The 11,882-nt window shown below is 47.1% G+C and overlaps 2 protein-coding genes across 2 annotated transcripts; one reads left to right on the top strand and one right to left on the bottom strand.

Annotated features, from left to right (window-relative positions):
- Positions 1 to 13: 13 nt before the first annotated feature.
- On the bottom strand, positions 14 to 2,327 carry EMG1 (EMG1 N1-specific pseudouridine methyltransferase). The gene is made up of 6 exons (XM_075109597.1): positions 2,072 to 2,327; positions 1,888 to 1,989; positions 1,428 to 1,569; positions 988 to 1,046; positions 679 to 828; positions 14 to 338 (listed from the first exon to the last, which is right to left on the bottom strand). Exons 1-6 carry the CDS (start codon positions 2,204 to 2,206, stop codon positions 225 to 227), a joined length of 702 nt encoding a protein of 233 aa, XP_074965698.1. The 5' UTR covers positions 2,207 to 2,327; the 3' UTR covers positions 14 to 224.
- Positions 2,328 to 2,349: 22 nt separating this feature from the next.
- On the top strand, positions 2,350 to 6,952 carry PHB2 (prohibitin 2). Its single transcript, XM_075109496.1, has 8 exons — positions 2,350 to 2,613; positions 2,685 to 2,769; positions 2,872 to 2,951; positions 3,066 to 3,250; positions 5,106 to 5,235; positions 5,721 to 5,824; positions 6,235 to 6,312; positions 6,872 to 6,952. The coding sequence occupies exons 1-8, from the start codon at positions 2,487 to 2,489 to the stop codon at positions 6,950 to 6,952; spliced, it is 870 nt and encodes a 289-aa protein (XP_074965597.1). The 5' UTR covers positions 2,350 to 2,486.
- Positions 6,953 to 11,882: the final 4,930 nt, after the last annotated feature.

The following is an 11,882-nucleotide window of genomic DNA, read 5'->3' as shown; positions in this document are numbered from 1 at the left end:
TACAAAACCACTCTTACCAAAAGCAACCTTTAATAAGAAGAAAAAAGGTCAAGGGGGCAGTCCATTTAAAGTCTCATTATGTCAGAAGCTACAAGGATGAAAATCAAAGCCTTTCCCTTCCAGGAGCCTGAAGTTGCACCAGATCCACATCTAAGTAAAAAATCCTCTCCAGAACGTGGAGTCATGGTATAGAGTCCACCATGAGAGTTAACAGCAGCAGAAGCTCATACTACTCCCCAAACTTCCTCAAAGGCAGTAGTAATTTTAGCACATGTCAGGGCAGCAGAGAGGGGATAGTTGCTGATGGAGACCATCTTTTCTGTGTAGTCAACATTGACCTAGAGGAAGAGAGGGGGGGGGGGAGAAAACAAGCTGCAAATTTTCACTTAGTCCCATCTATCCCCAGCATGGTATTTCTTCAAGGTTGAGCACAGCCACAATAAAACACAGCAAGCCAACTGCTAGCCCTCACTACTGCCCTCTCTGGGGAGGTAGAAAAGTCTCAAGTGTTGCAGTGTCAGACCTTTTTTTGACAAGCCTGCCTGGGGAAAAAGCGGGAGGTGGGACAGGGGGTCCAAGGAAAAAAAGAGCAGAAGAAAAAAACCATACTCAGAACAAGACTGAACTCTATCCTGATAAAGATTTTTACGACTCCAGGTAAGGGATACATGCACTTACCGAACCGTGGGCAAAAGCTCCCACAACAATGGCAACTGGCTCTGCTCTAGGAACCAGCTCACGCAGATCCGACACCTTTGGAACTGCAAAAGAGGTACCTATCTTCATACAGCCCACAGGGAGATGATCACTGACTGGATTTTTAATCACCTACAAAGAGCAGAAAGTTAATAGGGGCACACAGGTAAGAGACCCTGCCATATAGCCAAGTCCATGGTTTGAACAACAACAAAAAAATTAACTCCTACATTACTAGCTGTAAAGGAACAATGTTGCGACATTACCCATGAACAGTCAAACAATGTTTACCTTCAACAATTTCTGAGGCCCATCAGCTGCTCGAACACTGAGCTTATGCAGCAACTGAACTGACAAAAAAAGAGAATTAGTTAAGCTGTCTGTTCTTTTGCCAGAGGAATCCTATCCTCTACTTAGGAGTTAGAGCTAAAGTAGGCAAAAAGCCTATCTTTAGAATTTCCAGCATCTTCTAAAATGGTCCTAAGAAATACTGATCAGCAAATTATTTTGCTGCTAGCCCAGTCTCATGCAGACACTCCCCCTTGTGCTAAGGAACACATAGTTGGACTATGCATCCTGGAACTCACAAAAAGACACTTTAATTTCTCTGTTTTTTTCTCACTTTCACATTTTTAAAGTTGGTGCACCTTTTTGACTCTTCCCAGCATTCTTCTACTCCTAATCGCTTTCCTGTATTGTTTTGTGGCTGGTATAAAGTTTGAATCACTTACCCATAAGACCACAGAATCGATCAAAAGTTCTTGGGATTCTGGTTTGGGGATTGACTTCAATTAGAACATTCTTCTGTGTATGGATATAAACCTGCAGGAGACCAGCCCGATTCAGAGGGCTGTCCATGAGCATCAGCAGACTCTGAAATAAGAAAACACGCAGTAGAAGAGGTGCTGGAGAGAGGGCTCTTGGAAAACTTGAGGGTTAGGCCCCATGAATGCAGAAGGGACTGATGCTGAGGCAGAAAGGAGTTCATCCAGCCACACGAGCTCTACTGTAATGCTGAAAGCAATCCCATATCCAAGTAAAGATAATTGCTACAGTTAAAAACCACGAGCATGGCGGGTAATCCCGAACTCACACCCGTTCCGGGAGCACAGCAGACCCCCGGACGGAAGGGCAACTCCCCTCCGGCCGGCTACCCGCCAGCCCGCGCCGCTGCCCGGGTCCAGCGGGTACCTGGTGGGTGATGTCGGGCCGCACCTCCCCGGGGTCCCGGCCGTTCCGCAGCAGCAGCGCCTTGTGCTTGTCGCAGTTGAGGAGCTCGAACGTCTTCCCCACCTAAGATCCAAGCATGGAGAAGTGGACGAGGGCGCCCACGGCCGCCTCCGGTCCGGCCCGGCTCAGCCCCCCGCCCCCGCACCTTCACGGTCTCCAGACTCGCCCCCTCCAGCACCACCAAGAGCCGCCGCGGTCCACGGAGCCGCTTCGCCTGTAGCGAAGCATCTTCAACCTCTTCTGCCGCCTCCTCCTCACGAGGCCGCCTGGGCGCCGCCATTTTCTTACCGCCGCACCGCGCGGCGCCGGACGCGCGGCACCGGGAGCCCCACCCCCAGGCCGCTCAGCGGCCGCTGCGCCCACCCAAGATGGCGCTTAGGGTGCACCCGTTATCTCGCTCCGGCCGGACCCACTTCCGGAGGACAGTGAGGCTACACCGGAAGGCGGCGGCGGTGGCGGGAAGGGGGGGTGGTGCCTCCCGCGCCGCGGTTTCCCGCCGGAGCGCCTTACCGGTGGCAGTAGCTTCCGGTGTCCTTCCCGTCGGGGCGCGCGGCGGGGCCATGGCGCAGAACCTGAAGGACCTGGCGGGGCGGCTGCCGGCAGGGCCGCGCGGCGTCGGTACCGCCCTCAAGCTGCTGCTGGGCGCCGGCGCCCTGGCCTACGGTGTGCGCGAGTCTGTCTTCATCGGTGAGTGCCCACCGCCCCCCCGCGCCTGGCCCCTCCGCCGCCCGCCCTGACCATGCCCCTTCTCCCCGCAGTGGAAGGTGGGCAGCGGGCCATCTTCTTCAACCGCATCGGCGGCGTCCAGCAGGACACCATCCTTGCCGAGGGGCTGCACTTCAGGTAGGGACTAACTTTCCCGCCCCGAGCCTGGCCATGCTGGCCCGGCCCTGGCCGCTGCGGCTGCCCCGGCCGCCCCGCCTGACGGGCCTTCCCCCCGGGCAGGATCCCCTGGTTCCAGTACCCCATCATCTACGACATTCGAGCCCGGCCGCGGAAGATCTCCTCTCCCACCGGCTCTAAAGGTGAGAGCGACCCCACGGGCCGGAGCGCCAGGCCCAGGCAGCATCCGTGGGGTGGGAGGGGGCAGGAGCCCGGCCGCGGCCCTGGCCCAGCTCATATATTATTCTTCTGTTCAGATTTGCAGATGGTGAACATTTCCCTGCGTGTTCTCACACGCCCCAATGCTGCAGAGCTGCCCAGCATGTACCAGCGCCTGGGCCTGGACTACGAGGAGCGAGTCCTGCCTTCCATCGTTAACGAAGTGCTTAAGAGTGTGGTAGCCAAGTTTAACGCTTCGCAGCTCATCACTCAGAGAGCCCAGGTGAACTTTTCTGGAGGAGACTTACAGTTAGATTGCAGAGAAACGACTAAACTCTGGATATGGTGAATGTTATAACAGATGGAGGATAAATATATTAGGCTGGTAGATGGTGCATCCAAATGGAAAGGACGTGGAACCTTATCCTGCTTAGAGTTTGATTCTAATTCATATACAAACACTAAGGCTGTACCACTAGCTTCTCAGAAGAAAATTGGGTTCGTTGGTATATAGAGTGCAAAACTGTACCATAATGTAATGATGGGGGAGAAGGAGCTGATTTACATTGTAGTCTATGGGTAATGAGAGAACTGGCTTTAAAAAAATGATTAGCTGGTGCTTCATGGGTCTCAGAGGGTCTGTCAGAGCAAAGTAAACAGTTTTAAAGGATGTGGATCAGCAGTTAAGAAAGCAGTAACTTTCAGTAACAGGTGCTACAGAAGGATAGCAAATATTTCTGTTTAGAAAAAGACTAGAAAGTAATCTGGGTAGGTTACAAAATAATAGAAATACTGAGCTTATAAAAGCCCATACCTGAAAGATTGTGTTCTGATAATTTGCCAGGGATTCTGAGAATATCTGTTGCCTATTACACCTGAGAGAGAGAAGTTGCTGATCTTTTAAAAGGTTTTAGAGGAGATCCTGCATGGGACTGCTAAAGAGGATAAGTTGTCAGAAAGATTAAATACAAAGCATCTCTTAACTATTTGCTGATCCATGATGAAAAAGCAGAGTAGAACTAATCGTCCAGGTATTCTTGTGAGAACTGATTAAAGCAGGGACTTCAGGGTGTTGTGCTAGGCCACATGCTGTGCACTGAAGGGATTTGTTAATGATCTGTATAAAGAGAACGAGTGTAAAGGGAGGATGTGACAGCAAAGAAACAATGTCTGCAAGGGATTTAGGTTTATTGGAAGCAAAGAAGACTTAGGTATCTCTGAAATTTCTGAACAAACTGACCTGAATTTGCCTTCTTGTCATATATTTATCTAGTGTTTGTTACTGTGGAGTGATGCACATTGAAGCAGTTGATAATCAGAAGAAAATGAAGTGACTTATGTAGTTAGGCGCTTGCAGTTCACTCAGTAAAGGATTCTGGCGTCATTTTAGAATTCTGCTCAGAAGCAGCTGCAATAAAAGTAAAACCAAACACTAGGCTGGTCAAGGATGTGATACTGTTCTATTTCTATTTAAATTTCTATTTAAATCAATATTTGGTGCAGGACTTGTCAGCCTGCCTGAGAAAGATACTGGCAAGTTAAAGGTAACTCAGAAATGAGTAGAATAAGTTAAAAGATCTACCAACAACTCTCATCCAAAGAGACTAAAAAAAGTGGAGTAGCCACACTGGATGAGTAGCTCCAGTAATTAAGAGATGTGATGCGTCTACAATGTGTAGCAGTGTGGAGTGGTAATTTTTACTTTCTTAATCTGAATACAAGCACGAGGAGAAGGTCAAACTGCAAACAATGGCAAATTGAAGGTGGAGAGAGAAATAATTCTTGCCAAAACGTGTAGGAACTGCCTAGATGTGATAGGATATGAACACAAAAACAACTTTCAATAGATTTTTTTTTTTTGCACTATTAATTACATAGTATAGTTAAGTAATAACTATAAATAGGCTGTAACAGACTTTTGAAAATGCGGTACATAGCTATGGATATGCAGTGTTACTTAGAGGCAACAGATTCAGAGATGGTATTCATGTCCATCGTTCAGCGTTTGGTTTAGGTAACGTCTCTCTTGGGCCCAATGTGAACAGACTGCAAAGAGCAGTTGTGCTTTGCTTTTGGAATGCACAGAAAGCGAGAAGTAGCCTGTGTTTGGTACTCTTTTTGCTATATTTGTGTTTCAGGTGTCTCTGCTCATCAGGCGAGAACTGACAGAGAGAGCCAAGGATTTCAGCCTCATCCTGGATGATGTGGCTATCACAGAGCTTAGTTTCAGTCGTGAATACACAGCAGCTGTGGAGGCTAAGCAAGTGGGTGAGTTCAATTTATGCCTGGAAAGAGTGGATCGCCTTTGCCTTTTTGTTGAGTTATTAAACAAGGAAGCAGAATTTGGGGTAGCGCGTCATTACTTTTGCATTGATACAGCTACAGAGTTATAAATCTCAGTCTCCTTAGTAATGGAGCTAGACAGGTTACTTCACAAGTATTATAAGAAAACTTTGGGTCATGGTAAATGGGATAGACTGTCAGTGGGACTGAGTTCCCAAGACTGTAGGGTTCCTCTTCAGACTGGGACTCTATCACTTGCTATGGGAGGTATGTTTAGAGGGTCTGGATGCTGTTGATTTTATATAAGGAAAAGTAAAGTACACTTAGATACATTTCTTAGTTGTGGATATCGTTCCAGGGTGCTATTGTTTCTTTTGGAAGCAGAGTCCCCAGGCCTTAGCTGTAGTGTTCTGGTGGAGGGCTCAGAAAATGGGACCTGCTTTGAATTATTTTGGCCATTCACTCTGCAGCCCAGCAGGAGGCACAGCGCGCACAGTTCCTGGTGGAGAAGGCCAAGCAGGAGCAGAAGCAGAAGATTGTTCAGGCTGAAGGGGAAGCTACAGCTGCCAAGATGATATCCTGCCTTGGGAAATTTTGTGTGATGTGGCTTGTGAGCTTGACAGTCCTGAGAATCTGTCACAGTGGGCTCACGCTTAGGAGACTGTTATCAGATGACAGCTTCAAGTAGGTCACTTGTCAGCGGGTTCCCCCTCCTGACAGTTGGCTGGAGTGAGGTTACAGGTCAGAGCAGAGAAGGCCATGAGCCTTTGCCCCCTGTTGTAAAGTTTAACTTTTATTGGTTCTGTGTGTCTGTAATCCATAACCTTGTTTTTGATTTGGGGAAGTAAAAATATGCCTGCCCAAAGGCCCAACTTCTAGGGATAGAGATTACTAAGATATTTGGTAATATGGCTTAGGAAGAAATTCCTTGAGGGTAAGCAGCTTCTCTTAGCAGGTTTTTCCTTAACTTTTGCTCTCCTGTACCTTGGTGAAGCTCTCAGCAGGAATCCAGGCTATATCAAGCTACGTAAGATCCGAGCTGCTCAAAACATCTCAAAAACGGTGAGCAATGAGGCACAGAACTTCCTTTGTCCTTCTGCAGTCCTTGTGTTGTCCTCCCCACCCAGTGGCCACATGATGAATTTAAGGCGAATGTGACCTGTCCTGTCTTGATCTTTGTTCCTGCCCAGCCCTCCTTTGCTCAAGTGGGGCTTAAGATTTAGCTTGTAGTGATCGGCAATTAGATGTGAGGCTAGGAGTTCATGCTCTCCATGTGACAAGGCCAGATCCACAGCAGATTCCATCACCCACACTCAGCTGCAGCCACCAAAAGCTCCTGGTTTCCTGCAGGCTGACAAAAGGGAACAGATAAGTGTGGGATCAAAGGTCTGTCTGGCAGGGAGACAGAATGAGCACTTCTTTTAGAAAGTCTGATGGCACTGGGTTGGCAAGTAAAGAAGTTACAGGATTGTTTTGGGAATTGCATTGATTTAACCAAGATCTTAAGTGAATAAAACAAGACTGCTGTATCTGGAGGGGGAAGATGGGTCTTTATTAGTGCTATTCCTCCATGTGCGTTTATATTTTGTCATGCCATCTCTGTAATGGATTTCTTTTTCAGATTGCCAGCTCACAAAACCGTGTGTATCTCACAGCAGATAACTTGGTACTGAACCTGCAGGATGAGGGCTTCACCAGGTAAAGGGGCCAGAGGGCTGGATTTAACTGCACCCTACCTGTGAAGCTGATCCCCTTTCTGGAACTCTCTCAGGATCTTTTATCTGAGAGGAGCCTGATGCCAGAGGACACAGGCCAAGTAGGGAGCAGTCTTATTTACTGTGGAAATTGAGATTTTTGTTATATCTAATCAATTCACTCTTGTTTTTCTTCTTCCTCCCCCCACCCCCGACACTGCATCTCCTGACACACAGAGGAAGGTAAGGCACTGTTTATTTTGATCCTTTTGTTAGTACTTGGAACAAGGGTGTTGATGTTTGCCTGGTGCCTGGGATGTTTCTGGCCACAGGAAGTTTACTCCATCTCTACCTCAGTTCCCATTTGTGATGTGAAGCTTGAAGCCTTCCTTGCCAGGGCTACACAAACATCTACACCAAGCAGGAGATACTCAGTAGTTAGAGCTCTGTGTGTGTACTGTAAAGGAACCTTGTGTGGGGAAGGCAGGAGTAACTGAGGAGTGTCCTCTGATCTGTCCTATGTATACAGGACGTCCTGCATCTACGGCAAAGAGGCAGTTAGATGATCATAGGGATTTGTGTTGGTTTGGGGTAATAATCTCTAGGACAGATGCTCTTGTTACTTTCCAAAAGCTTTCCAGCCCATACTAGAAACCCCCATTCCCTGCTTTCAGAGCTGGCAGGAGTTTGGTGGCTTTGCATCGTCTGTCCAGTGTTCACTGGATCAGGCAGTGCCAGCTGAGCTAATAGCATGCAGCTTAAGCTTCATAGAATGCATAGAATGCATAGAATGAAGAAAGGAAGCCAGAGCTGGCTTTTCTGTGGGATTTTTGATTGCAAGATCCTTTGTCCTTACCTCTGACCAGATTCTGCCTTATTCATTGCAGAAGGCTTAAGTACCTAGTAGGAAGGGCTTGAAGTCCAGATCCTTGGGTGACATCCCACCTCCCCCCCCCAAGTCTGCAGTGAGGGTCTACTTCAGCTTTGCTTGTGCTTTCTGGACTAATGAATCCCTTCTGTATGCCTTTCAGTGACAGTCTTCTACTCAAACAAGGGAAGAAATGAAAGAAACTTAAAGCATCCTAGAACCACCGGCGCTGACCAGCAGAAGATAGGAGCAAGGAGCTTTGAACTCCCTCCACTAGCATTGTTCACCCTCAGTTTGAAGTTGTTAATCCAGTAGCCAGATTTGGTTTTCATGCCCCTGCCCTGTCTGTGGTGATCCATTCACCACATTCATGGTGACCCATGGTGATCCATGGGATTGGGCTCTGCCACTAGGCAGCTGTAATCCCCCCACCAGTTAAATCTGGGGAGGGGGCAAGGGTGCTTACTGGTATTAACCTATGTGGATATAATAATTCACCTCTAATCATCATTAATTTTTAGATTTCTATAGCATAAAATCAGAAATTTTTTTTTTTTTTGGCCAAGTGAGGGAGTTCTGCTGCCATCAGCACCAGGCTTTTTTTCTAGTAAATCTTGTTTCACTCTTGATCCCAAGAGAACCTGGGACTGAATTCAGGAAAATGTCATTCATTGGGTGCCTGTCACTGCTCAAATATCTATTCATGTCACTGTCTGCTCAGTGATTCTTTCAAACATTTGTAAAAATTAAAACCCCGAAAATTTATACTGTGTCTAAGTGTGCTTAGTGCCAGAAAAAGGTTATTTTGCATAGGAGGAGGTGGAGCAGTGCTTTTATTTGGCCAAAGGCAGAATCAGGATGTTGTGGGGAAGGGAGCAAGGGAAATATCCTCCTCTTCACTGAGAAATCACAGGGTGGGGAGAGAATGAGCAGGTGGGGATGCTCATATAGCTGCATGGGTGACCAGAGCCAGCTTCTTAGCTGCCTGGAGGTGCTAGAGGTGAGTGCAGGTTTACTTGCTTTTCCGTGTCACAGCAGCATGTATGTACTGTGTCCTGACCTACATTGTTGCACCGTGGGCTTTTTCTTCTCTGCTTACCTGGCCAAAAGTATAGGAGAAAACTTCCTCCACTGACTAAACTGTCCTGTGTGCTTGAGTTTCCAAGGCAAAATTCTGTATGCTTTAGGGGCTGGCTTTTGCCCTGTCTCATTGGGCTGCCTTATACTAGATTTAGAATGAGGTAAGAATCAAAATATCCTGAGTGGGAAAGGACCCTCAAGGATTGAGTCCAACTCCTCACTGCCCACAGGGCAACCTAGAAGTTAAACCATGTATAAGAGCATTGTCTAAATGTATCTTGAACACAGTCAGGCTTGGGGCCATGACCACTTCCCTGGGGAGCCTGACCACCCTCTCATTGAAGAACTGTGCTCCACCCTAGTTGCTGGTCTATGTGTACATCCAGTGTTACACCATTCCACATGTGGAATCTGGCTTTTGTTCTTGTTAAATTCCGTATGGTTAGTGATTGCTCAGTGTGCTAGTCTATCAAGATCTCTGTAAGACCTCTGTCCCCTCGAGGGAATCAACAGCTCCTAATTTAGTATTGTCAGCAAGCTTAGTGTGTCCTCAGCTACTGCATCAAGGTCATTGATAAAAGCTTTGAAGAGAACTGGCCCTAAAATTGAGCCCTGGGGAACAGACTAGTGACTAGCCATGAGCTAGGTGTTACCCCAAATACAGCAAGTCTTTGAGCCCAACCCATCAGCCAGTTGTTCACCCATAGTTGTGTGCATACCTAGGTGTGTGCTGGATGTTGTCCAGAAGGATACTGTGAGACAGCATCAAAAGCTTTGCTAAAATAAAGCTCCATATCTGCTGTCTTCTCTTTGTACGCTAGGTGGGTAACCTTGTCATAAAAGATACTAAGTTAGTAAAGCATGACTCCCTTAATGAAGCCATGCTGGCTTTGATGGATGACTGCCTTTCAAGGCAAGTCAATGTTGCCTCATGGTTGTCCCAAACTATCCTGGGAGTTACTGAAAAAGACTTGAAAGACAATCATTGCAAAGTGGTGATTGTCTTTCAAATCTTTTTCAATAATTCCGAGAATAATCTCCACAATTTTACCAGGCACCAGAGTGAAACTGACAGGTCTGTGATTACCAGGGTCGTCTTTCTTGCCCTCCTTGAAAACTGGGATGACATTTGCCAGCTTGCCATCAACGGGGAGCTCTCCAGATTCCCAAGACTGTTGCTAAATATTAGTGAGACGTCTTGCAACAACACTGGCCAAGTGTTCAGTACCCTGGGATGAATCCTGTTGGGCCCCATAGTCTTGTGGGCATTCAGTTCCAGCAGCAAATCCCATAAAAGTTGAAAGTCAACTGGGAGCTTGTCATTCCCCCAGCTGCCATCCTCCAACCCAAGGCTCTGGGCAGCCCAGGACCCACTGTCAGTGTTAAAGACAGAGGTGAAGAAAAGCATTAAATGTCATTGCTTTATCTTCATCCCTATTTGGGGATGAGGTGACCAACCTTATCAAGTAGCGGACCAATGTTTTCTTTAGTGTTCCTTTTGCTGTTAGCATACTTTAAAAAGTCCTTTTTGTTCTCCACCACAATACCGGTCAGCTTCAACTCCAACTGAGCTTGGGCCATACGAATTTTCTCCCTATAGTGGCAAATAGCATGTCTGTAGCTCTCCTGTCCATACACTTTCTGCCGAAGTTGCAGGAGACCCCTATTCAGCCAAGCCAGCCTTCTGCCTCGCTTGACTTCAGACACACTGGAATTGCCTGCTCCTGTGCTCTTGAAAGCAGGCTTTTAAAAAGTGACCAGCATTTATGGACCCTAATATCCTCAAAAGCAGATTTTCAGGGGACCTAACTAGTTCCTTGAACAGTCTAAAGTCTGCTCTCCCAAAATCCAGGGTAGTAGCTTTACTGACAGTTTTTCTCATATCACCAAAGATTTTAAATTCAACTATTTCATGACCACAATAGCCAAGACAGCCCTCCACGAGACCATCTGTATTTACAACCAACCATCTCTATGTACAAACAACTCCAACTTAAGCTCTCCAATGAAGAAGAGAGGCCTTTAGGGACTCTTAGGCAGGTGAATCAGAGTACAAGAAGTTTAAAGGAACAGATACAGTCTATGGATTCCTGGTTTTACAACTCTTACTGGAAATCGGAGCCATAACTAATACCCGTACATCTTGACTTGCAGCATCAAGGAAGCACCGATTTTGCTTTGAAAATACATTCTCAACTAGCCACCCAAAAGCAATCTGTATGTAACAGTGCCTAAGCATAAAGCAGACTAGAGTGCTTATTTCAGGGCTGCATTTCTTGACATACATCCATGAAAGTTCTTGTTCAGGCTATGGTCTTTGGAGAGGGTGGATATTATGGCCACATTAAGCTGCGGAATTTAAACACAAATGCAGTTCTCCATGTAACCCAAGTTTGCTCCACACCATGTCTTCATTTTTGTGCTTTGGGTAGAGTTTAAGCTAACCATTGGTATGCCTTGCTTTAGGCTGTGGCAGCTTTTAAAGAAGGCAGTGGATTGAGGTCTAAAGCAAAAGCAGGTGTTTCCTGAGAGTAGGTCTTTCGGCCCATGGGTTAGAAGAGGGTATCTGGCATCATTCAGCAGTGAAACACAGTATACCTCCACTCACCTTTCAGCTTTACTTCTCTGTCCCTTTCCTGCCTTTTCCTCTAGCGGCAGCAGAGTTGCAAAGCCAGCCAGTAAATGCATGAGCCTGTTGGCTCACAAGCTAAGGGAAGCTGAAGTCCAGCGTATGGGGAAGAGGGGCTGCTCACGAAGTACCTTCCAATCGCGTCTGACCAAGTTTCTTGCCATGTCAAATGACAGCAAGCAATGTCCTTCCTCCCAATATATTGTGTCTCAGGTACGTGTCTTTATCCAAGGCAGCTTTCCTGGCCATGTGCTCCAGAACCAGCTGCTGAACTCAAAAAGGATGGGATTGTTTCTGCCTTTGCTTGCTTGAGGCAGTTTGCAGCTAAGAAGGGGCAGCATACCCCCTACTATGCACAGGA

The sequence above is a fragment of the Phalacrocorax aristotelis genome, chromosome 1, assembly GCF_949628215.1.
Source record: "Phalacrocorax aristotelis chromosome 1, bGulAri2.1, whole genome shotgun sequence".
Classification (NCBI taxonomy): domain Eukaryota; kingdom Metazoa; phylum Chordata; class Aves; order Suliformes; family Phalacrocoracidae; genus Phalacrocorax; species Phalacrocorax aristotelis.
Note: the sequence above shows the minus strand (reverse complement) of the source record. Positions and strands in the feature narration are given on the sequence as shown.

What these genes read in the sequence shown, in the direction of transcription:
- EMG1 (XM_075109597.1), bottom strand. Translation starts at nt 2,206, where the DNA reads ATGGCGGCGCCCAGGCGGCCTCGTGAGGAGGAGGCGGCAGAAGAGGTT. An exon ending in GGCCTCAGAAATTGTTGAAG is followed by an intron (nt 829 to 987) that starts GTAAACATTGTT and finishes TGCTCTTTGTAG; the next exon opens with GTGATTAAAAATCCAGTCAG. An exon ending in GAGCTTTTGCCCACGGTTCG is followed by an intron (nt 339 to 678) that starts GTAAGTGCATGT and finishes CTCTTCCTCTAG; the next exon opens with GTCAATGTTGACTACACAGA.
- PHB2 (XM_075109496.1), top strand. Translation starts at nt 2,487, where the DNA reads ATGGCGCAGAACCTGAAGGACCTGGCGGGGCGGCTGCCGGCAGGGCCG. An exon ending in GCCGAGGGGCTGCACTTCAG is followed by an intron (nt 2,770 to 2,871) that starts GTAGGGACTAAC and finishes CCCCCCGGGCAG; the next exon opens with GATCCCCTGGTTCCAGTACC. An exon ending in CTCAAAACATCTCAAAAACG is followed by an intron (nt 6,313 to 6,871) that starts GTGAGCAATGAG and finishes TTTCTTTTTCAG; the next exon opens with ATTGCCAGCTCACAAAACCG.